The 22,448-nt window shown below is 38.5% G+C and overlaps 1 protein-coding gene across 3 annotated transcripts in view; it reads left to right on the forward strand.

Annotated features, from left to right (window-relative positions):
* Positions 1-22,448, forward strand: part of PIK3C3 (phosphatidylinositol 3-kinase catalytic subunit type 3) — a 146,998-nt gene that overhangs the window by 120,727 nt on the left and 3,823 nt on the right. Inside the window, exons 23-24 of one of the 3 annotated variants that reach the window (XR_004957057.1) lie at positions 7,735-8,095; positions 8,998-9,045. Coding sequence is in view for 1 of the 3 variants with exons in the window: in XM_036244741.1 (XP_036100634.1) it covers positions 8,998-9,088; positions 18,200-18,325 (217 nt within the window). In the remaining 2 variants the exon portion in view is untranslated. Of the gene's footprint in view, positions 1-7,734; positions 8,096-8,997; positions 9,093-18,199; positions 18,326-22,448 lie in introns of those variants that run through there. The other 2 variants (XM_036244741.1, XR_004957058.1) reach the window with 2 other exon arrangements.

The raw sequence follows: 22,448 nt of genomic DNA on the forward strand, positions 1-22,448 counted from the left end.
TTGTTTATTATTATTTTTTATTAATTTTTGTTACATTAATTAATGTTTCTCCTTTTTTCCCCACTGATTCCCCCTCCCCCCTTTCCCTTCCCTGTCCCCAGCTTCGTTGTCCATGTCCCTTGTTCATGCATGCATCCATATAAGTTCTGTGGTTTATCTCTCCCTCACCACCCCCTCTTCTGGGGATTTCCAGTCTGTACCCCACTTCCACGTCTCTGGGACTACCCCATTCCTCAGACTGTTATGTTCATTATATTCTCTTTCTCTGTTTGGCTTGTTTCACTTAGGATGATAATTTCCAGGTCCCTCCATGTAGTCTCAAAGGATAAGAGATCTTTCTTTCTTACAGCTGCATAGTACTCCATTGTGTATATATACCACGGCTTTTTTATCCCTTCATCTACTGATGGACACTTGGGCTGTTTCCAGATCTTAGCTATTGTAAATAGTGCTGCTACAAACATGGGGGTACTTATATTCTTTCTGATTGGTGTTTCAGGCTTCTTAGGGTATATTCCTAGAAGTGGGGTCACTGGGTCAAATGGAAGTTCAATTTTTAATTTTTTGAGGTAATACCATATTGTTTTCCATAGTGGCTGCACCAGTCTGCATTCCCACCAGCAGTGCATTAGAGTCCCCTTTTCTCCACACCCTCGCCAACACTTGTTGTTTGATGATTTGTTGATGGCGGCCATTCTGACAGGTGTGAGGTGGTACCTCATTGTTGTTTTAATTTGCATCTCTCTGATGATTAGTGATGTTGAACATTTCTTCATATGTCTCTTAGCCCTTTGTATGTCCTGTTTGGTGAGGTGTCTATTCAGCTCCTCTGCCCATTTTTTAATTGGGTTCTTTGTCTTCCTTTTGTGGAGTTGTATGAGCACTCTATATATATTGGAAATTAACCCCTTATGTGATATATCATTGGCAATTATGCTCTCTCATACAGTGGGTAGCCTTTCCGTTTTGATGATTATATCTTTTGCTGTGCAGAAGCTTTTTAGTTTGATGTAGTCCCATGTGTTCATTTTCTCCTTTGTTTCTATTGCCTTAGGTGATATATCAGTGAAAATTCTGCTGCGTATGATGTCTGAAATTTTGTTGCCTACATTTTCTTCTAGGATTTTTATGGATTCATGAGTCACCTTTAAAGTCTTTTATCCATTTTGAGTTAGGGTGTAAGTTGATGGTCTAGTTTCATTTTTCTGCATGTAGCTGTCCAATTTTCCCAACACCATTTATTAAAGAGGCTGTCCTTACTCCATTGTATGCTCTTGCCACCTTTGTCAAATATTAATTGAGCATATTGCCTTGGGTCCATTTCTGGGTTCTCTGTTCTGTTCCACTGGTCTATATGCCTGTTCTTGTGCCAGTACCAGGCTGTTTTGATTACAGTGGCTTTGTAGTATAACCTGAAATCTGGTAATGTGATCCCTCCTACTTTGTTCTTCTTTTTCAAGATTGCTGTGGCTATTCGAGGTCTTTTTTGGTTCCATATGAACTTTGAAGTACTTGTTCTAATTATGTGAAGTATGCCGTTGGTATTTTGATGGGGATTCCATTGAATCTATAGATTGCTTTTGGTAATATGGACATTTTAATGATGTGAGTTCTTCCAATACATGAACAGGGTATGTGCTTCCACTTTTTTATATCTTCCTCTATTTCTTTTTTCAATGACCTGTAGTTTTCTGTGAATAGGTCCTTTATTTCTTTGGTTAAGTGTATTCCTAGGTATCTTAATTTTTTTTGCTGCAATGGTAAGTGGGATTGTTTTCTTAGTTTCTCTTTCTGTGAGTTCATCATTGGTGTATAAGAATGCCATCGATTTCTTGACGTTAATTTTGTATCCTGCTACTTTTCCAAATTCATTTATTAAGTCTAGTAAATTTTTGATGGAGTCTTTGGGGTTTTTTTTGTAGAGTATCATGTCATCTGCAAATAATGACAGTTTCACTTCCTCCTTTCCAATTTGGATCCCTTTTATTTTTTCTTCCTGTCTGATTGCTGTGGCTAAGACTTCCAGTACTATGTTAAATAAGAGTGGTGAAAGTGGGTATCCTTGCTTTGTTCCTATTCTTAAGGAAAATGCTTTTAGTTTTTGCCCATTGAGTATGATGTTGGCTGTAGGTCTTTCATATATGGCCCTTATTATGTCTAGATATGATCCCTCTATTCCCACATTGCTGAGCATTTTTATCAGAAATGGATGCTGGATTTTGTCGAATGCTTTTTCGGCATCTATTGATATGATCATGTGGTTTTTATTCTTCATTTTGTTTATGTGGTGTATCACGTTTATTGATTTGCGAATATTGTACCAGCCTTGCATCCCTGGTATGAATCCCACTTGGTCATGGTGAATAATTTTTTTGATGTATTGCTGGATTTGATTTGATAGTATTTTGTTCAGGATTTTGGCGTCTATGTTCATCAGGGATATTGACCTGTAGTTTTCTTTCTTTGTAGTGTCTTTTTCTGGTTTTGGAATTAGAATTATGCTGGCTTCATAAAACGAGTTTGGAAGTCTTCCTTCTTGAATTTTTTGAAATAGTTTGAGGAGAATGGGTGTTAGTTCTTCTCTGAATGTTTGGTAAAACTCCCCCGTGAAGCGATCCGGTCCTGGGCTTTTGTTTGCTGGAAGAGTCTTGATTACCTCTTCAATTTCCTTAGTTTTTATTGGTCTGTTCAAGTTTTCTATCTCTTCCTGGTTCAGTTTTGGGAGACTATGTGTTTCTAGTAATTTGTTCATTTTGCTTAGATTGTCGAATTTGTTGCCATGTAATTGTTCATAGTAGTTGTTAACGATCTTTTGTATTGCTGTGGTGTCAGTTGTTACTTCTCTTTCATTTCTGATTTTGTGTATTTGGATTCTCTCTCTCTGTTTCTTGGTGAGTCCAGCTAAGGGTCCATCAATCTTGTTAATCTTTTCAAAAAGCCAGCTCTTTGTTTTATCGATCCTTTGAATTGTTTTTTTGGACTCTATGTCGTTTATTTCTGCTCTGATCTTTAAAAGTATAATTTTTAAAAATTCCCTTTAGGACATAAGGGAATTATGTCAAAAGTTTGGTGCATAGGTTATTTGACACGTTTATTATTAGGGATTATAGGTATGACCAACCAACTTTGTTTCATGATTTTTGTTTGCTGATCAATTTCTGCAGCAAGAAACCATTGAATAACAGTGGACCACACCAACAGAGACACTCTCTCTCTCTCTCTCTCTCTTTCTTTCTCTTTTTTAATCCTCACCTGAGGTTACTTTTTTTTTTTTTTCATTTATCTTTGGATAGAGTTGGGGGGAGAAAGAGAGAGATAGCAGACATTGAGTGGTTGCCTCCCGCATGACCCTGACCAGGGCCAGGGACTGAACTGCATCCGAGGTACGTGCCGTTGACCAGAATTGAACCTGCGACTCATTGGTTCGCAGGCCAACTCTGTAACCGCAGAGCCAAACCTGCCAGAGCCAGAGCAGACTCTGTTGACCTAAGTTATGAATGGTTACAGCTGTGCAGATGACAGAACACATTTTATGGTGTGATCTTCATGTAACAAAATATATATTGTGTCTTATTTAGTAATATGTATACACCATTAATTGGCCAAATTATTTTTAAATACTCTCCCATGGAAATAGTAGTAATGCTAAAATATTCCAAATGGTAAGTATTCATGGAAAACATCTCCATTTTCTTAACCCATATTCATGCCAGACATCTGAAGATACAAAAATTGACCAAATTTTTCAGGAAAAATACTGGAATTAGGACTGCATTTAACTTTATCAAGGAAAGTTCTTACATTGTCTTAAGGATGTTTGCCTAGTCACCAAACAGTGAATCTAAAAATCTATTGATCACACTACCTTTCATCAACGTCATTGTTTACCCTCCTTGAAGCAGTACATTTACCTTAAAAATCTTCTTTTGTAGAATTCCACTCTGGTATTTGTTGCATGCAAAATAGATAGATTGCATAGGAAATAGACCTGGAACACTGTAAGAATCACACTTGATAAACTTAAATGCATTTGTTTTTAGTATTGAAGGCTTTTACTAGAAAACGTAGACCATCTTTGTGTAACCAGGTGTGTGTTGTTGGCATAAACGTGTGAAAGAAAGAGTGCATTTTCCTTGCACACTGTACTTAACCCAGTCCTTCCAAAAAAATTAAATTATGTCACTCTCATCCTTATATCTTTGTCTAGACTTGATTGATTTTACACACTTTTCCCACTCTATCATTATTTTTTCTAACTTAACATTATATGTTGTGGGGTTTTTTTTGTTTTTTTTTTCTTTTTTGGTACGTGCCCCTAGCAGGAACTGAACACTGTACTTAATCCAGTCCTTCCAAAAAAAATTAAATTATGTCACTCCCATCCTTATATCTTTGTATAGACTTGATTGATTTTACACACTTTTCCCGCTCTATCATTATTTTTTCTAACTTAACCTTATATGTTCTTTTTTTTTTTTTTTCTTTTTTGGTACATGCCCCTAGCAGGAACTGAACACTGTACTTAACCCAGTCCTTCCAAAAAAATTAAATTATGTCACTCTCATCCTTATATCTTTGTATAGACTTGATTGATTTTACACACTTTTCCCACTCTATCATTTTTTTCTAACTTAACCTTATATGTTCTTTTTTTTTCTTTATTTTTTGGTACGTGCCCCTAGCGGGAACTGAACCCGGGACTCTCTGGTCCTCAGTTTGATGCTCCAACTGCTGAGCCAAACCGGCCAGGGCTTTATATGTTTTTTGACAAGGGTTTTACAGATTCAGAGTAACCTTTAAATCTGTTTTTTGGGGGTAGGATTTTGAATGACTAAGATATACTCTATGTTTTGGGTCACTTTGTTCTGTCTTTAATGGAAAATACAGGTCAATGGCAATATGTAAAGGATTCATTCAGTAAAGGTAGCGACACATCACCCATAGAGTAACTGGATATTTAAGGTTCTTATATACTATTCTATTTTATGTCTATTGACATTCTCTTCTCCTTACATAATAATAGAAGCATGAGTGGTTACATTTGAACCAGTGTATGATCATAACACATTAATATTTGCCTTTAAAAAGAGAAATACATTCTGCTTATGTGAAGGCAGACACTTACATAGAGGGGGTCATTCTGGGCCCCATTGGAGTTCATTGGTCTGGGATTGGGCCCAGCACTGATACGGAAAAGAAGTTCCCCAGGCGCATCTAATGGGCCGCCAGGTTTGAGAAACTCTGAAATATCACCTTCAAAACTGAGCCTTGGATCCCCTCCCTGAGATTCTGCTGTGGCAAGACTGAGAGGAAATAGATGCAGTCCACAAAGCAGAGCATAAGCAATAGAGGGCTTATTGAAAAAACATCTATTTTTTTTCCATAACATAATTCGTAGCAGTTGGCTGTACTCTGTATGCACTGTGGTCCTTGCGCCCTCTCAGGTAGACCCTTTTCTTTATTTCCATTATCCTACAGAGCATGGAGCGCAGCGAAAGTTTTGTGCCCTTCTTGCTCCCTGTTGTCAGTTCCAAACTATTTCTTTTCTTGCTGTTTCTTTATTTACAGAAGAAAAACATAGACATGCCCACAGCATGAGATCACCCTCAGACCTGCTACCCACTGCTAATCATCTCCCTGTCAGTCTCATCACTGAAAACCCCCCTTGTCGCCATGACTTCAGTGTCCACACGGCAGTCCAGCGTGGCCTGCCCTTGAGGGCCTTGTCCTCCTTACTGAGACCCCGCCCGGCCAGTCCCTCCATCAGCACCAGTGAATCTGCCCCTCCACGGTCTTGATGACCAGCACGTGTCCTTGCAGCTCTTTTTGGAGGTGTCCTTGTTCCTACAAGTCTTCATCCTCACTGATACCTCCAGTCTTGGCACTGCCGCCATATGTAATCTACCTCACATCCCACCTTTCTCCTTTCCCCATTGAATTTCATTGCCCCACAGTGTTATTACTCGTACTGCCCCTCCCTCTAAACTCATCTGGTGCATGTTTAATCCAGTCCTGTAGTCTCACCTGCTGAATGAAACTCCAACTCCAATCAGAAGCGTCTGTCTTCCTGTTTCCTGGGACAGCTGTCTGTTACTAAAGGAAACGATGGGTTTTAAATCAGTGGCTCTCAACTGGGAACTGCTTTGCCCCCTGCGCCAGCACATCTGGCAGTGTCTGGGGAGTTCTGGTTGTCACAGCTGGGTGAGTGCCCCTGGCATCTGGCGGGGAGAGGCCAGGGATGCCACCGAGCACTGCGCTGCGGCCGTTTCTCTTCGCTCCCTCACGCACGTCCGCTTTGAACAGGTCCGTCCTCACTGTCTCCACCTACTTGCCTGTTTGTTTTCTTCAGCCTTCTCTGGGAAGGCTTGCAGTGCTGCTCTGCCATTGAAACTGATTTTATCAAGATAAACAGGCATGTCTGTACCAAATCCAGTCGCCCTTTTTGTTCCTAGCATCTTTGACATAGTTGACCACATCTTTGTCTCTCAAAGCCTTTCTTATATTTAGTGTCGCCCTCTTTCCTATTTTCTTTTTTCTTTACTGGCCACTTCTGCTGCTTTGCTGATTTCTTTTCTGTTCTGTCTACCTCTACCTGTTGAGCTGTCTAGAACTTCCATTATCAGTGCAAGGGTTCCGGATGTTATTTCTCTTAACTCTCTCCTTAAGCATTTAACCCGGACTTGTAACTTGAAATGGGAGCCAAATGCTGATGACTTCTCTGAGATATATCTAACTGCCTACTTGATATCTTTACGTAGAATTTAGTAGACATCTCAAACTCAATGTGTCTGAAATGGAATTCTTGATTCCCTGCCCAAAATCCTGTTCTTCCTTCCTTCGTTCATTATTATTTTGATCAATAACCATACTCAGGCTAAATCATTGGTGAGGTTCAGTCCCTCTGTTCTCTCTCCCTACTTCACATCAGCCAGTCTCCTCCACTCCATCCCCACGATATAGCTTGAACACCTCCATAATGTTTCTCTTCCACCTGGACATCTGTGAAGGTTTCCCTGTCTCCCTTTCTGTTCCCCACAGGGCAGCCAATGTGAGCTTTCAGAAATACAGATCTGAGTGTGACGTTCCACTCTTTAATCTTGGTTGCTTCTCAGTGCATTTAGAATAAAATCATACTTTCTTAAGGTGACCACTCTCCCCATCCCATCGATCTCTGACCATTCTCCTGTTTTACTTTATTTTTAAAATATTTTATCAGTCAACTAGGTATGAGGTTATCTTCTTTATTAGTTTATTGTATGAGTCCCCCACCTCCTCCAGAATATGAGCTTCATGAATGTAGGAGCTTTGTTTGTTCAGTCACCACTGTACCCTTCGTGTCTAGGACAGTACAGAGTGAGTGCTCAGTAAAGAGTTGTTGGTTAAATGAATAGAATTATATGAGTAAAAGTGAAATAACACCTGTGCTATGCTTTTTATCAAGTCCCACAAGGAGACCAGTAACTAAAAGCTAAGTTAAAACTGTTTGGCTGTTATACTTTTTTTTTCAAAGAGAATAAGTGAGTTAGAGCCTAATTTGATAGATTACATAAAGGTAGAAATTTTCATTATAGTCCCTCTTGACTTTTATGGGCAATACAAACTTCAGAAATGATAAAATAGGAAATTTGAGGTTTATATGGATACTCATTTTTGTGTATGAGTTTTGTTATCATTAATAGTTTCATATTACATAGTATTTGTGTAACAGGTTGTACTTTTGTATATTGCGGATAGGTCGATGGCTGCAGTAAAGATGCTGCATCTCCCAGATCCTGACCTCCGGCCCCTAGAGAAGACAGTGCAGGGCTTCTGTGTTGATACCCCAGACCAGCTGAAAATCTTTATTGCCTAAAACCAAAGCTTTCTTTACTCACATCCAACTCCAGAGTCAAGCCTGAATCTCCTTTCATCACTGGAGTGCTAAGGGCCGCCGAGAGCCTGGCTGTTGCAGGAGGGTGTCCTGAACAGCAGGTGGACTGTGCCTGCCTGCACGCATTACCCCTGTCCCCACCAGGCGTCACCTCTGGGCATGAACATGTGGAACAGGAACATTTCTTCCGTTTGTTTGGAGTTAAGGTGAAAAGTCTGAGGATTGGTGAGGATAAGCCTTTAGTTCCTGTTGGGGTCAGCATAATCCAAGGATGACATTATTTAAATATCTTGCTCATTTTTAATACAGTAGAGTACTAGCTATTTTCTCCTTCGTTTAGCATTGCTTATATTCAGCCCGTACACTGTGGTTCTAAAATGGTGATTAGTATCCCTGGAGTATTAGTAACTCCTGCATGATTAGGGAGATGGCAGTATTTCCCTTTCATTCATTTGCCCATGGCATTGGGGTGGTCTTAAAGTGGCAGATCCTTGTCATCATTTTGCAAAGTAAAATGTTAATTAGGTATGTAAGGTAGATTCTCCTTAGACCCCATCAAAAAGAATATGCTTCCTAAAAACAGAAAAAAAGTCATTATTAGAAGGTTACTCCAAAAGTTTGTTCCATAATGTAGGACCTAGAAATGGTATTATATCGTCCTGGCCAGTTTGGCTCAGCAGTTGGAGCGTCGACCCGCACACCAGAGAGTCCCGGGTTCAGTTCCCGCTAAGGGCACATTCCTTGGTTGCAGTTTGTCCCTGGCCCTGGTGGGGTCGTGTGGGTGGCAGCCACTAGATGTATCTCACATCGATGTTTCTCTCTGTCTCTTCATCCCTCTCTCCCTCCCACTCTCTCTGAAGCTAAATGCAAAAATGTCCTCGGGTGAAAATTAAAAGAAAAAAAAGAAAGAAGTGGTATTATATCAAGACCCCAGAATAAGATATTTTTTTTGAGGCTTGCTTTTCACCAAGACATTTGGTGAATAGTCTCACATTCTGTTTTCCATCGGAGTAACAGTAATTATGATAAAGATTCAAGTACCACTGTTTCTAGGCGTGTTCTTGGTATGAGAAGAACTGCATAGTTCAAATGCATTGCTAACTTTTTTCTTTCCCATTCTTCTTTAGGTATTCTAATCTGATTTTGAACTTGTTTTCCTTGATGGTGGATGCAAACATTCCAGATATTGCTCTTGAACCAGATAAAACAGTGAAAAAGGTAATTTTTATACATCCTTGGACATTGCAGTCTACTTTTCATATGTGAAAGATGTTAGGGTTTAACAACCCATTTCCCCTTGTTGTCCCGGCCCCCAGATTCTTATGTAACACAAATTAAGAAACAGGCCTTGCATATACTTTTCTCTTGTTTCAGAATACAGCAGCCTCTCAGCGGCTCTGCAGCCAGCTCTGTCCCCTCCCTGTTCATACCCACAGCTGTGAGAGTCGCTCGCTGCATTTAGAGAGAAAGCTTTCCGCCGCAGCCCTGACTCTTTGTCCTGAAGTTTGGCTCTTCGTTAACATTCCGAGTAGGAAACCTGCATTCTGAGGCTCCCCGGCTAAGCACACTAAGGATCAGAAACAGAACATTCTAATAGCATATAGGAGAAAATGGCCATTCTGTATCCTTCCCATGCACAGCCATGGTTACCGGGGACTCTTACCGTGTCAGGAGAGTGGAGACCTGCTCTTTTTTCCGCCTGCAGGGAGAACAGAGGAAGCCGTCATGTGGATGGACAGTTGTGCAGAACTGTCTTGCCTTGAGTTTCAGTGGGGGATGGGAAGAAGGGCAATGGATATGAGGATTTTTGTCCAAATTAGTTTCTGACTCTTGATTCATTGAGAGGGAGGGAGTGTATGTAAAGATTTTACCCAAAGAGTATATAAGATGATCTGAAATATCATTATGATTATCAGTATTGAACTTCAAAGAAAAATAGTATAGTTTTTTAACTTGTAGAGGTGTAAAATTACTGAAGGGCCTTAGCCGTGTCAGAGATGGAATTTCTCTGGTGGTTGAAAATAGTAATCGGCACTGAAGGCCCTGAGTTCTGACATAACTGATCCTGAACGTTATTGGAAAGATATCTTTGCGGATTAACATTGTCTTAGTCTATTTAGGCTACTAGAACAAAATACCAGAGACCAGGTGGCTTATAAACAACAAACATTTATTTCTTAGGGTTCTACAGCCTGGAAATCCGAGATCAGGGTAGCCAGCATGGTCAAGTGAGGGACCTTTGGAGGTCAAAGGCCTCTTACTCGCTTCACGTGGTGGACGGATGTAGGGAGCTCTGTGGGGTCTGCTTTGTGAGCACTAACCCACTCGTGCTTCAGCTCATGATCTCAGTACTTCCCAGAGGCTGTTCTTCCCGCACTCACATTGGGCTTTCCGATTTCACATGGATTTTGAAGGGGCAACACATTCACACTGTTGCAAACATGGATGAGGCTGATCTTTATTACCTGGTTTTATAAGTGTTTGGCCAACAATGAGGGACTTTTAATTTAAATATTATATTGTTTAGCCATGTTAGAAAATTATGCTCTTATTAGAATTTCACTTATTATTTCATGCAGCAATCACAATTTCAATAACAACCTGTACCCCCTCGTAGGAAATAGACTGCTTGACACAGTTGTTTTTGGCATGGTTTAGTTTTGTCATTTATTTATTCTTTTATTGATGAAAGCTTATTCATCAGGAAATATAATTGGTTGGTGACAATTTCCTTAGCTATGATTGATGGCTGTCCCAGATTTCAGATTTTTGTTTTGTTCTGTTCTTGGCATCGCTGTACTTTGGGTCTGTTTTGCTGTTTATTTTAAACCCATTTATCTCTGTCATATGTCACTTTTCCCTGGCTTCACTTGTGTTCAGAAACCATTTATGAAAATTCTAACAGTATTTGTCAAACTGAGCCTTCCAATTTCTTATGTTGTTGTTCTTATTAGATCTTTTGTTCCATCTCACTTTCTCTTTTTGAAAATCATGGTTTTATTAAGGACAGAGCCCTTTTGTTATCAGCTGTCTTTATAGCATTATGTTTTAGCATATGAAGCAAGTCATTTTATGAAGAAAAAAGAAGCATGTCCATTAATCATTTTTCTTTAGATTAGTACTCCCAAGCTGTGTATTCTAGTTTCAGTTAAGTGAACCCTGAATAAAGGTACTTTACCATATTTTTTTCCCAAAAGGGTATTTCAGAAAAAGTTTCTATTTTCTATTGTTTTAGCAAAAATGTGATATAATCAATTGCATCATAAACTTGACAATAACTCATAATGATATTGGAAAGTTATGCTGGAAAGACTAAAATATGTTTCATATTGGTTGGCTTTTAAAAGAAGTAGGAGTATATGTTTATACTCTGATGAAACAACAATTGGTGACATTATTTTGCAGTCTTACTACTTGGAAAATGTTTACATTGGCCTCTTGAATGGAAGCCACCTAGAGAGACAGAGTAGCACTTTGAGGCTGAAGTTTTCAGAGAAGTACAGATTACTCAAATTACCTAACTAGAACAAAGTGCAAAAATATTTTCCTATTTCCATGACTTATTTTAATATGTCAAATTTGTTTAATTTGGGGGAACCGATTACTTAAATATGAGTGTATATTTTTGTTAATCAGATTTGTTTATTTCTTAGAAAACACAGTTGCCAAAAAATGTGAGATGTCACAATTTAAAGCCTGTAATTGCAAACACCAGTGAGTAATTGGTGGTAGGTAGGTGCCCCTTGTTGCTTAGTGCTATGAGAAGTTTGTTCAAAAGCTGTTTGGTAGTTTGAGTAAAGTTACTCAAGTAATCTAATAAAAATAATACAAATTGATAAAAGCAAGGTTTTATAGTGTCAGTATAACTAAAGCATAGTGGATAGAATAAATTCCAGCAATGAACAAACTGATTAAAAATCTTTTGATTTGGTGGTCACTGAGGTGTGTGTCGCCTCTTTTTGAATAAATTAAAAGGAGATATTTTATAAACCTGTGGAATGGAAATAAGACTTCTTGCTCAACTTCTGTAGAATATACTAGTGAATGAAGATTGAGGTAAAACAAAAACAAAACATATTCCCTAGCAAATCATCTATAGGGGGAATGTACTGGAAGAAGATAATTACCTATCCTTTAGCCATTTTACACCTTTCTTCGTTTTTTGCTACATATGAATCTATTCAGAAAAAAAGGTAAAGGGAAGGTAGAACTACCTTGACAGTCAGTATGTTTTCATTCATATGCTACTGTAAGTCAGTAATAACAAACCTATGCCCTGGCCGGTTTGGCTCAGCGGTTGGAGCGTAGGCCTGCGGTCCAGAGAGACCCGGGTTCGGTTCCCGCTAAGGGAATGTGCCTTGGTTGCAGTTTGTCCCCGGCCCTGGTTGGGTCGTGTGGGTGGCAACCACTCGATGTGTCGCTTTCACGTCGATGTTTCTCTCTCTCTCTCTCTCTCTCTCCCCCTCTCACTCTGTCTGAACAAAATATCGAAAAATGTCCCCGGGTGAGGATTAAAAAAAAAAAGAAACCTAATAAACAGTGCTAACAAGTTTGTTCAGAGTATTTTAATACGGATAATACTGTTTTGTTGAAGAATTCAATGGATGTATTTCTCCTCTATGCTGATTTTTTAAAACTAAGCTTAAAACAAACAAGTTTTTTATATATATATATATATTACAAGCAGCTACAAATTATCTATTTCAAATAATCTATAAAATCTAACTTTGGTATCTATCAGATTAATAAAAGTATAAGCCGTAATATTCATATTGTGAAATTTTGGCAATGTAGGTTTTCTGTTTTGTTTTTTCTTTCTTTACTAGTAGTCATGTGTCTTCTTAAAAACAATTGTTTACAGCATTGATTGACTTTTAGCAGTTGTTGGGTAAGAGTCGATTTCATCATTTTTCTTTTTAGTTTTTGAGTTCTGGTGGGTTTTTTTTTCAAGTAAAGGATTATTTTTTTATTCTAATGCAGTTCAAGTAATCAAATGAACACAGCAAGGAATCATATTTAGATAAAACTCTTCCTTTCACCTTATGAGTGAAAATTATTTCTTTGTTGTAATTACTTTTATGATTGAATTATTGGATAATGATATTTTAAGTATCATTTTTTTAATACTTTAGTTATTTCAGAGATGCTAAACACTAAATTATTTTAAGCAAAAGCCTTCTTTCTGTGTTAATGAATGTTAAATTAGTCTTGAATGGTGCATTTTGAGTTTTTAAAGACAAAAGGTAAAGATTAGGTATAAATGAAATCACTGTTCCTCATGAAAGACAATATAATTTCGTTTAGAAATGTGATGCGGGGTTTTGTTTGGGGAATGGCTCTCTAAACCATAATGGGGATGAGTGCAAGAAGAGTGTTCATTGAAATGCTGGTAAAGACAAAATGTAATACTTAATACTAATTGGAGAGTTGGGGTGTGTGTGTGTGTGTTTGTATGCACATTCATGGAGCTGATTATATGATTCCAGTATGGTTCAAGAACTGTAGGCCAAGTTTATGGGTTCTATTTTATTTAGATGTGAATCTAAAAATCACTCCTTAGAAATAAAAGGTCTCTACTTTGCTTGACAGCCTCTTTGGTATACAAAGAAAATGAGGACCAAGAGGCCCTTGCCTAGCTGTTAGCTCTCCTAACATCTCCCAGAGTTTGATGTGATCATTGGTAGAGTAACAGATCACAGGTAGAATAAGGTACTTATCTTTCTACATATTTAGGTAACTCCTAATGATAGTTCCCAAAAGAACCATCTGGCACATGGAACTAGCTGTCATTGCCACAAGTATGAAGTGTTAAAAGGAAAGCATACATCATTCAAGATTCATCAGAAGAGCGGGTATCATGGCCAGGGGATCTTGTTGCTGAAGGATAGCAGGCTTTCAGATCAGTGTGTTAAACTCAGGATAGATTAGAAAATACATAGTTTTAAATTAGTCTTCAAATATAGAAAACACTTTGCTCACTTATTAATTTGTTTGGTAATTGTTAAATGTTTAATTTGATTTGCAACTTAAAGTGTGCTCAAATTTCATTGGAAAAGTAAGATAGTGAGTTTTTAATGTATCTAAATTGAGATCCATGAAGTTAGTTACAAGATGAAGAATTGATATGACAGATCATTTCAAAGCAGAGAAGTCAGATGATTTGATTCTGTCCTTTGTGCATTTGATTGGACATCAGCAATTGGTAATTCATTGACATATAAAAACTCAGTAACTTGCTCTGGCCTGTTTGGCTCAGCGGTTAGATCGTCAGCCTGTGAACCACAGAGTCCCGGGTTCAGTTCCTGCTAAGGGCACGTACCTCAGTTGCAGTTTGTCCCTAGCCCAGGTAGGGGTCGTGTGGGTGGCAACCACTCGATGTCTCTCTCACATCGATGTTTCTCTCTCTCTCTCTCTCCCTCCCACTCTATCTGAAGATTAATGCAAAATGTACGCAGGTGAGGATAAAAAAAAAGTACTAAGTGTAAAAATGATATCTGAAAATGAGCTTTGGATACATCAGAGACTCTGTTACATGCTATTAAGTAAGGTCTAATTGAGTAGCAAGTGCATTTATCATTAATTACAACCTCTCTGGAATTATGTCACTCAAATAATAGTCAGTAGAGCTCACAGATTTCTTGCTTATTTTATCTTCTTGTGAGAAATAGTTATCCACTTTTTCCCTTAATATTATCACATTAATTGTTATATTGTCATTTGATTATGAATGGAAAACTGAAAGGAACAGGTATATAACTCAGTTGACAACAGACTGATAATTCAAGGGAATAAATAATTACCTCCCCGGCATAGTTTGCGAGGTTACACTGCCATTTAGTGTTGGACTAGGAAAATCAGCTGCCTTTTGGTAAGTAAATAAAAATAATCATGGTTATAGGCTCGATACAACAGAAATTTTGCCATACTAAAACATTTTTCATAGTTCAGTACAAAAATGATGTAACCACATGTAAGATGTCTGGTTCATTACTGGCAAAGAGGATGGTTAGACACTTTTTAGATTATTACTTTCGAAGCTGAAATCATGCTTATAATCCTCCATAAAATTATTTGTGAATTTAAAAAATATTACTGTTATTTTATGCTTTTAAACATAAAGTGATGTTAACTTTGAAGTTCTTGGTCTAGATTGTTTTCTCTATTAAGGATTACAATAAGCAAGAATTTCAAGAATAAAGGAAAACTGTGTAGGCTCTGGTAGCTTTAAAGAGATAGGTCTTTAAATATAAAGGTTCATTTCAACTTATAAGTCAAATTTCAGTAAAATTTGTATACAGTGGATTTTGCTTTCAGTTTATAAATGAGAGTTTTAAAAGGACAGAGTGGTAATCACTAATTTTCACCATCTAGGAATTAGAAATTAGAAAGCAAAAAGAAAGCTGATTTCTAAGATATCATACCATATTTAAAAATCAGAGACTAGTTTTAAAATAAGAACAGAAAAATAGGAACTATATTTTATTTTGCCACATTTGGTTCCAACTGCTGACGGCTAATGTCTGTGTTAAACACCTTCCACACTTTTTACCAGTTCTAGGAATCTCATCATAGACACGCATAGCCAGTGATGTTGTTGGTTGCTATTCAACTTCCAGTTGATTTCAAGCTTAATAAGAACCATTGGCATGTGGCTAATATAAAAGCCTGTAAAATTTATAATCTACTACTTGAAATATAATATCCAAATGAAGGAAGACATTAGTCCCCCTAGTTCTGCACTATTTCTGTACTATTGTGTGAAGGTTTAAGATGAACACAGACACTCCAGAGTCAGGGTGCAGAGATGCTGACGGAGAGATGGGAGGAATGTCCGATGGAGGTGTTACCAGGATATTTAAAGGTTTGACAGTGTCAGCCCTGGCCGGTTTGGCTCAGCGGTTAGAGCGTCCACCTGTGGTCCAGAGAGACCCGGGTTCGGTTCCCGCTAAGGGCACGTACCTCGGTTGCAGTTTGTCCCCGGCCCTGGTTGGTCGTGCGGGTGGCAGCCACTCGATGTGTCCCTTTCACATCGATGTTTCCCTCTCTCTCTCTCTCTTCCTCTCTCTCCCTCCCACTCTGTCTGTACAAAAAATGGAAAAATGTCCTCGGATGAGGATAAAAAAATAATAATAATAAATAAAGGTTTGACAGTGTCATATGGAGGAACACTCACACACACGAGACATTTGATCAAAGTAAGAAAAGATATAGAAGGATCAATACCAAAAACCAGTTGTAAATTTATGTAACTCCGAAAAGAAAGACTAAAATGAAGGAATGTGTGTTTAGCTCACTGGACCTTTTAGATGATGTGAGCGGATAGTATGGTAAAATGGGCTCCCCAAAATGCAGTTTCTGGCCTCCTGCTGAAACTATATTAGTGGCAGATGCCTGCCTTTCCATTTTATTTCCTGTGAATGGTTGTGGTTGAAGTGTTTCAGATATGGTAAAGACTGTGACTGGGTCATTAGGATTGAAGGTGGTGATTGCCTTCATAGGGTGAAGAAATAGTCACTGTGAATCATATTCATTTGTTTCTCTCAGTCTTCTGGGATATGGCCAGTGTACAAAGCATTGGAATATACTGTTTCAAAGACAAAGATGCTGGTCCAGATGGCAATTTTAAAATACGGTAAAAATAAAAAATACTATCTGGAGGCGCTGGGGAGAAACCCAAAACAGGCCCAAGTCAAAGGGTATTTACCTTGGAACGACCAGCTGCAGAGGCTGGTGTTTGCAGTTTGTAGCCTTTTGCTTTCTAAGGCACTCTCCAGATTGGTTGGGGTGCAGCCTTGATAAAGAAGAGTTTGGAGTTGGAAGGATACCCAGGAAGTTTGGGGAGCATTCTAGAAAGATGAAAGTGAGAGAGGTAGTAAATCTTCTTTCCCTAATCTGCATATAAACGTTTCCCAAAGCCTGACTGTTTGTGAAACTGCAGACTCCATGGTCCCCGGGGAGCAGCAGCCAGCCTTAAAGAACTGAGCAGTTTTCAGCTGTTCTCCACCACTGCGGGGACAGATTTTGGACTCGATTTCAGAACCAAGTTGGCTGCCTTCTAGAATGAACCTTCAGAAGACTACAACAGCATTAGGAGTCTTCATAACATTAAAATATCTAGTATCTAACAAAAATTTACTAGCTATGGGAAGAAAGAAAAATGTGACCCGCTGTCAATGAAAAAAAGCTTGCAGTGTTTTGCATGAAGTAGTCATTCAGTAACTGACTTTATATTTTAGGGAACATTGTCACATCTATGTCTTCTTATTTTTCTAGTACTTATTGAGAATCAACTGTAACTTTAAATGAATTTCAAAAATTCCCGGCTTTGGAAGTTATAGACCAACTGAAGTTATTCTTTGAAGACGTACTGGGAACTGGTATAGGAAAGGAGGCATTTTAGAAGATGTAGATTCATTTATTTTGCCAGTGATTGACCTAGTTCTTATTCTTGTATAGGCAGTGAAGGTGAGGGAGGATATTAATATAATCTCACCTTGCTATATCCATTTCACAAAGAATAACTGGGAAAAAGTAAAGAAAATTATTAATAAATATCACAATTTATAACTTAGTTCTAGATTTCAAATGCCTTTAATTAAAAGAACAGTTTTATATCTACTTTTATATCTACAGGGATTAACATTAATATTTCTATTTCTTTTTCTAAAAAATGTTTGCAACCAACAAGGATAGTATTACATAAACAGCATATAGCACGCTGGCCAGTAGCTCAGTTGGTTAGAGCATTGTCCTGATATGCCAAGGTTGCGGGTTCAATTCCTAGTCAGGGCACATACAAGAATCAACTAATAGCCTGGCCAGTGTGGGTCAGTGGTTGAGCGTTGACCCAGGCACCAAGAGGTCACCAATTCAATTCCTGGTCAGGGCACATGCCCAGGTTGTGAGCTAAACCTTCAGTAGGGGGCATGCAGGAGGCGGCCAATCGATATTCTCTCTTATTGATGTTTCTGTCTCTCTCTCTCTCTCCCTTCCTCTCTCTCTAAAGTTAATAAAGAACAAAAATTTTTTTAATAAAAAGAATCAACTAATAAATGCGTAAATAAGTGGAACAACAAATTGATATTTCTCTCTTTCTGTTTCTCTTCCTTCCACTCCCTCCTCTCTCTAAAATAAATAATTAAAAAAAATTTTTTTAAGAGCATATAGCAAAAACAGTAAATTCCTACACTCAAATGAACAGTATTCAGAACTAATTATAAATTACAAAATAGAAACTTACAATTTGGCATAGAAATAGCTCGTAATGTCATGTCTGTATCAGTTTAATTCTGTATCTTTGAAATATGTCTTTTGTTGTTGTTGTTGTAGGTTCAGGATAAATTTCGTCTAGACCTGTCAGATGAGGAGGCGGTGCATTACATGCAGAGTCTGATTGATGAGAGTGTCCACGCTCTGTTTGCTGCGGTGGTAGAACAGATTCACAAGTTTGCCCAGGTAAGTTCCCTGAGGCCAGCGCGTTTGTCTCAGCTTCTCCACGGCCACTCCAGAGTGCTCAGAGCACACTCTTCTCGTGCCAGTTGATGTCTCCTGTTTTTGTTTGTTTTGTGGTCACGCCTTTTTGACATCTCACCAGCCAGCTGATGTGAAATATTCCATGCACAATTAACTCTAAAACATTTGACTCACGTTTTCTTAGTGGAATGTAAAATTGTGTAGTAAATTGTGGAGTGTCAACATTGTTGTCTTTGTCCTCTGTAGTCAGTGGTGATTATAAACCCTTCTTGAGGATGCTTTTGGGTTTAGTAGAGGCCTTAGCAAGTGTGACTTTAACACTTGTTAAGGTTTGGTGAATGGTGAAGGTCTAGGAAAGGATTTTGAGGCCGAGAAAAGCAATGCATACCATGCACTGAAAAGGTCTATCTGTAGACTTGCTGTTAGCAACATCTTCCATACAAATGTCTGGCTGAGGGAAGACCTTTTCCCACTAGCTGATGATGGTAAACCTCAGATTTGAAACCAGTTTTAATTATGAATTTTATAGTTATGCTTATGAAAATAGTTAGCAAACAGAGGTCTCTTCCCTCTCCCACACCTTCACACACCTCTCTCTGTGAACTCCTTCCTGACTTCTTAACACAGTTAGTAATACCTTTACTAATGTCCTAAGCTCAGAGCCCGTCTGCTTGGACTTGTCAAGTATCCAGTATGTCATCAAGCCTGTTCGGGTATTTAATCATTTCTTAAATTATCTTTTTCTGATTACTAACGTTGTAAGGTATAGATGGTTTCCTTGGCTTATGATGGCTCAAATAAAGATTTTTAAATTTTATGATGGTACAAAATTGATACACATGCAATAGAAATCATACTTGGAATTGTGACTTTTGATCTTGTCCAGGGCTAGCGATAGTCTAACCGCGCAGTACTCTATCCCCAGCTGCTGGTCCACTGCGTGGCACCTGCTTCCCCAAGAGGCCGAGAAAGCAGAAGCAGAAGGCCTCTTAAGCCAAGTCACAAGGCCAGGCCAGATTCACGGGGAGAAGAGTAAATTCTGCCTCTGGATGGGAGAGGGGGTGCTCATGCAGGGAGCAGAGGAATGAAGTGTTGTTTTTGAAGATTTAGCTGCCACTCATCAACTGTGCTCCAACTTAAGGCTGGAGCTTTTACGTTCCATAAAATGAACTGGTGGTCTAGTTTTGAAATTCTGTTGTCATTTTGCATAAGTTATGTGTTTTGCTTTGCTACCTGGACCTAAGACTAGTAGGACTATTTTGCTTAATTGTCAGTATTAAAAATAGATGAGAGTAAGAGTCTAATTAAAAAAAGGACCATACTGCCCCGGCTGGTGTAGCTCAGGGGTTGGAGCATTGGCCTGTGGATCAGAGGGTCATGGGTTTAATTCCCAGTCAGGGGCATGTGCCTGGGCAGGTTCGGTCCCCAGCCCTGGTTAGGGCGTGTGTCTCTTATCACATCGGGCATGTGCAGGAGGCACCCAGTCAGCGTGTGTCTGTCACGTCGGGTGTGTGCGGGAGGCACCCAGTCAGTGTCTCTGTCACGTCAGGCGTGTGCGGGAGGTACCCAGTCAGTATGTCTCTGTCACATGGATATGTTTCTCCCTCTCCCTCCCCACCCCCTTCCACTCTCTAAAATTCAATGGAAAAAATATCCTCAGGTGAGGATTAACAAAATAATTTTTAAAGGACTATACTATTATTTGCGGAGGTGGTAAGAAAGGGACCTTGGTTTACCAATATTTCTGGACCTCGGTTTCCAAATCTCTAAAGTAATTGATAATGGAGGTAAAAAAGTAGCAAAAAATTAATCTAATGTCAGAGGTGTACAAAAGTTAATTGCTTTCTATATATAAAGCTAATATTGATTACCAAACAGACAAAATAAAGGAAATTTCCCCTGCCCCAATTGTTAAATTATGAAGTTGTTCAGAACTAAGAGTTTTTGCTGTCTACTTTTTCTATTTCTAGAGCAAACATGAATATGGATGATGAATTAGTAATAGAGATAGGCATACTCTTAAAATAAACTTGGGAAAGATCATTTTGTAATCATTAGCTAATCGATGATTATATTTCTTGGACAGAGCATTAAGTCTATTTCCTAGATTCCTATTTTCTAGTTCTTAGTAAAATCAATAAGATATAGAAATTCTGAATAATTATTTTAAATTACTTCACCCTTGGTTGTTACAAATTATTTTACAGTATATTCTTGATAACAAAATAGTGTGAAAAAGACAAGACAATAACAATATGGATACGAATTAAGAGCAAATACCTGGATGATTCCAGCAACTTAAGACCACCATTGTCATTCTGGACTGGTAAAAGTGGGGGTTTGATGTGGCATGGATGTTTATGTAGACAAATGTTTTTCAGATATCTCAGCTCTCCACTTTATAACAAAATCTGAGGCAGTAGCCTCTATTTGAACTTTGAACTTCATATAGTGCCTCCCCATTTTTTAATATCATATAATTCTTTCTATAACCATCTAAGTGGGTTTTAGCATTATCCCCTTTTATAGATGAGAAAAGTAAACCACATTTAAAAAAAAAAAAAAAAAAGCTTTTAGCTTATCAAATTTAGGTCTTCTTGGCCAGAATCCCATATTCTTTTTTGTTTGTTTGTTTTTTGTTTTTTTATCCTCACCCGAGGACATTTTTTTGTTCAGGTAGAGTGGGAGGGAGAGAGAGGAACAGAGAGAGAGAGAGAAACATCGATGTGAAAGGAACACATCGAGTGGCTGCCACCCGCACGACCAACCAGGGCCGGGGACAAACTGCAACCGAGGTACATGCCCTTAGCGGGAACCGAACCCGGGTCTCTCAGGACCGCAGGCCGACGCTCTAACCGCTGAGCCAAACCGGCCAGGGCCAGAATCCCATATTCTTTATTCTAAGACATGAACTTGAAAATGCTCATGTTAATTTTTAGGTTTTCTTAAATGTGTCACCAGTGCCCATACTATTGTGCCACTGAAACAATATCAAAATAAGAGTGACGTAGGGTGTTAAATTTCGTTGGAACTTGATTAGGCGCTGAAGAGTACAAGAGCTAGATACCATATAAGGTCTTAGCTTCACATAAGTCTCTGATCAAATTATAAAATTAAAGAAAGACCTGGTTCTTAACTAATCTCTGAAGTGTATTTTCTTTTCAAAACTCACATTTCTGCATGTATTTTTAGATATTGATACTAATAAATCACATACACACTCAAATTCTGATGATTAACATCTTTTGTCACTCAGCATCTATTATAAGGATGCATATTGCTAGCTGACTTGTGCTAATTTTAGTGCCTTCTTGTTAATCACTGAATTACAGAACTCAGTTTCTTTTAATGGAGGTAGACTGGTACATATGTTAACAAAAGTTATAGTTGTCAGTTGTCTCAGCTTAAAAGAACTGATACTCTAAAAGAAGACTTAAACATTGCCAGATACAACTGTTATGTGAAATGCTGAAATTTACTTTATTGTCTTCCACCATGCCATTCCCTAGGAAGGGTGAAGATTAAACACTGCAATATTTGCTACCTAGCAACACCCTATTAGTGGTACAACTTTTTCTTTGAAAAACGTGTGCATTTGGGTCACTGTCTTTGAAATGACATCAGCAGAACTCTTCTCCTTGCTGAAATGAGCTTTCTAGTCTTTCCCGCACAGAACGGTGCAGATCATTTAGTTTGGGGGCTCTAACACTCGGATTCTCACGCCACAGCCCATTTCTTCCCTATTTCTTTTCCTGCCTGTGTCTCCCCTCACCGATTGATGGTAGAAGTCTGGAGAATTGGTAGGGTCTCCATCAATCTTAATACATATTAAATTAATTAAATGAATCTTGGTACACCAACTGGGGTTAAAGATGTATTTTTTCAGGTTCAGAACATTTACCTAAGTTCCCGCTCAGGATACTAAGATGCATCACTGCTGTCCATTTGGCAAGAGTGCCTGCCCTGTGGTAGTCAAGGAGGAAAGCATGGGTCCAGGCACAGGGGCGTGTCAATGTGCAGTAACATCTTATAGTTCCTAAACTGAAGAGAATTTATATGTCCTTGGGGGATTTAAAAAAAAAAAAATGAAAGAAGGAAAATGATG

This window comes from Molossus molossus, unplaced genomic scaffold (genome assembly GCF_014108415.1).
Source record: "Molossus molossus isolate mMolMol1 unplaced genomic scaffold, mMolMol1.p scaffold_m16_p_6, whole genome shotgun sequence".
In the NCBI taxonomy this organism is placed as follows: domain Eukaryota; kingdom Metazoa; phylum Chordata; class Mammalia; order Chiroptera; family Molossidae; genus Molossus; species Molossus molossus.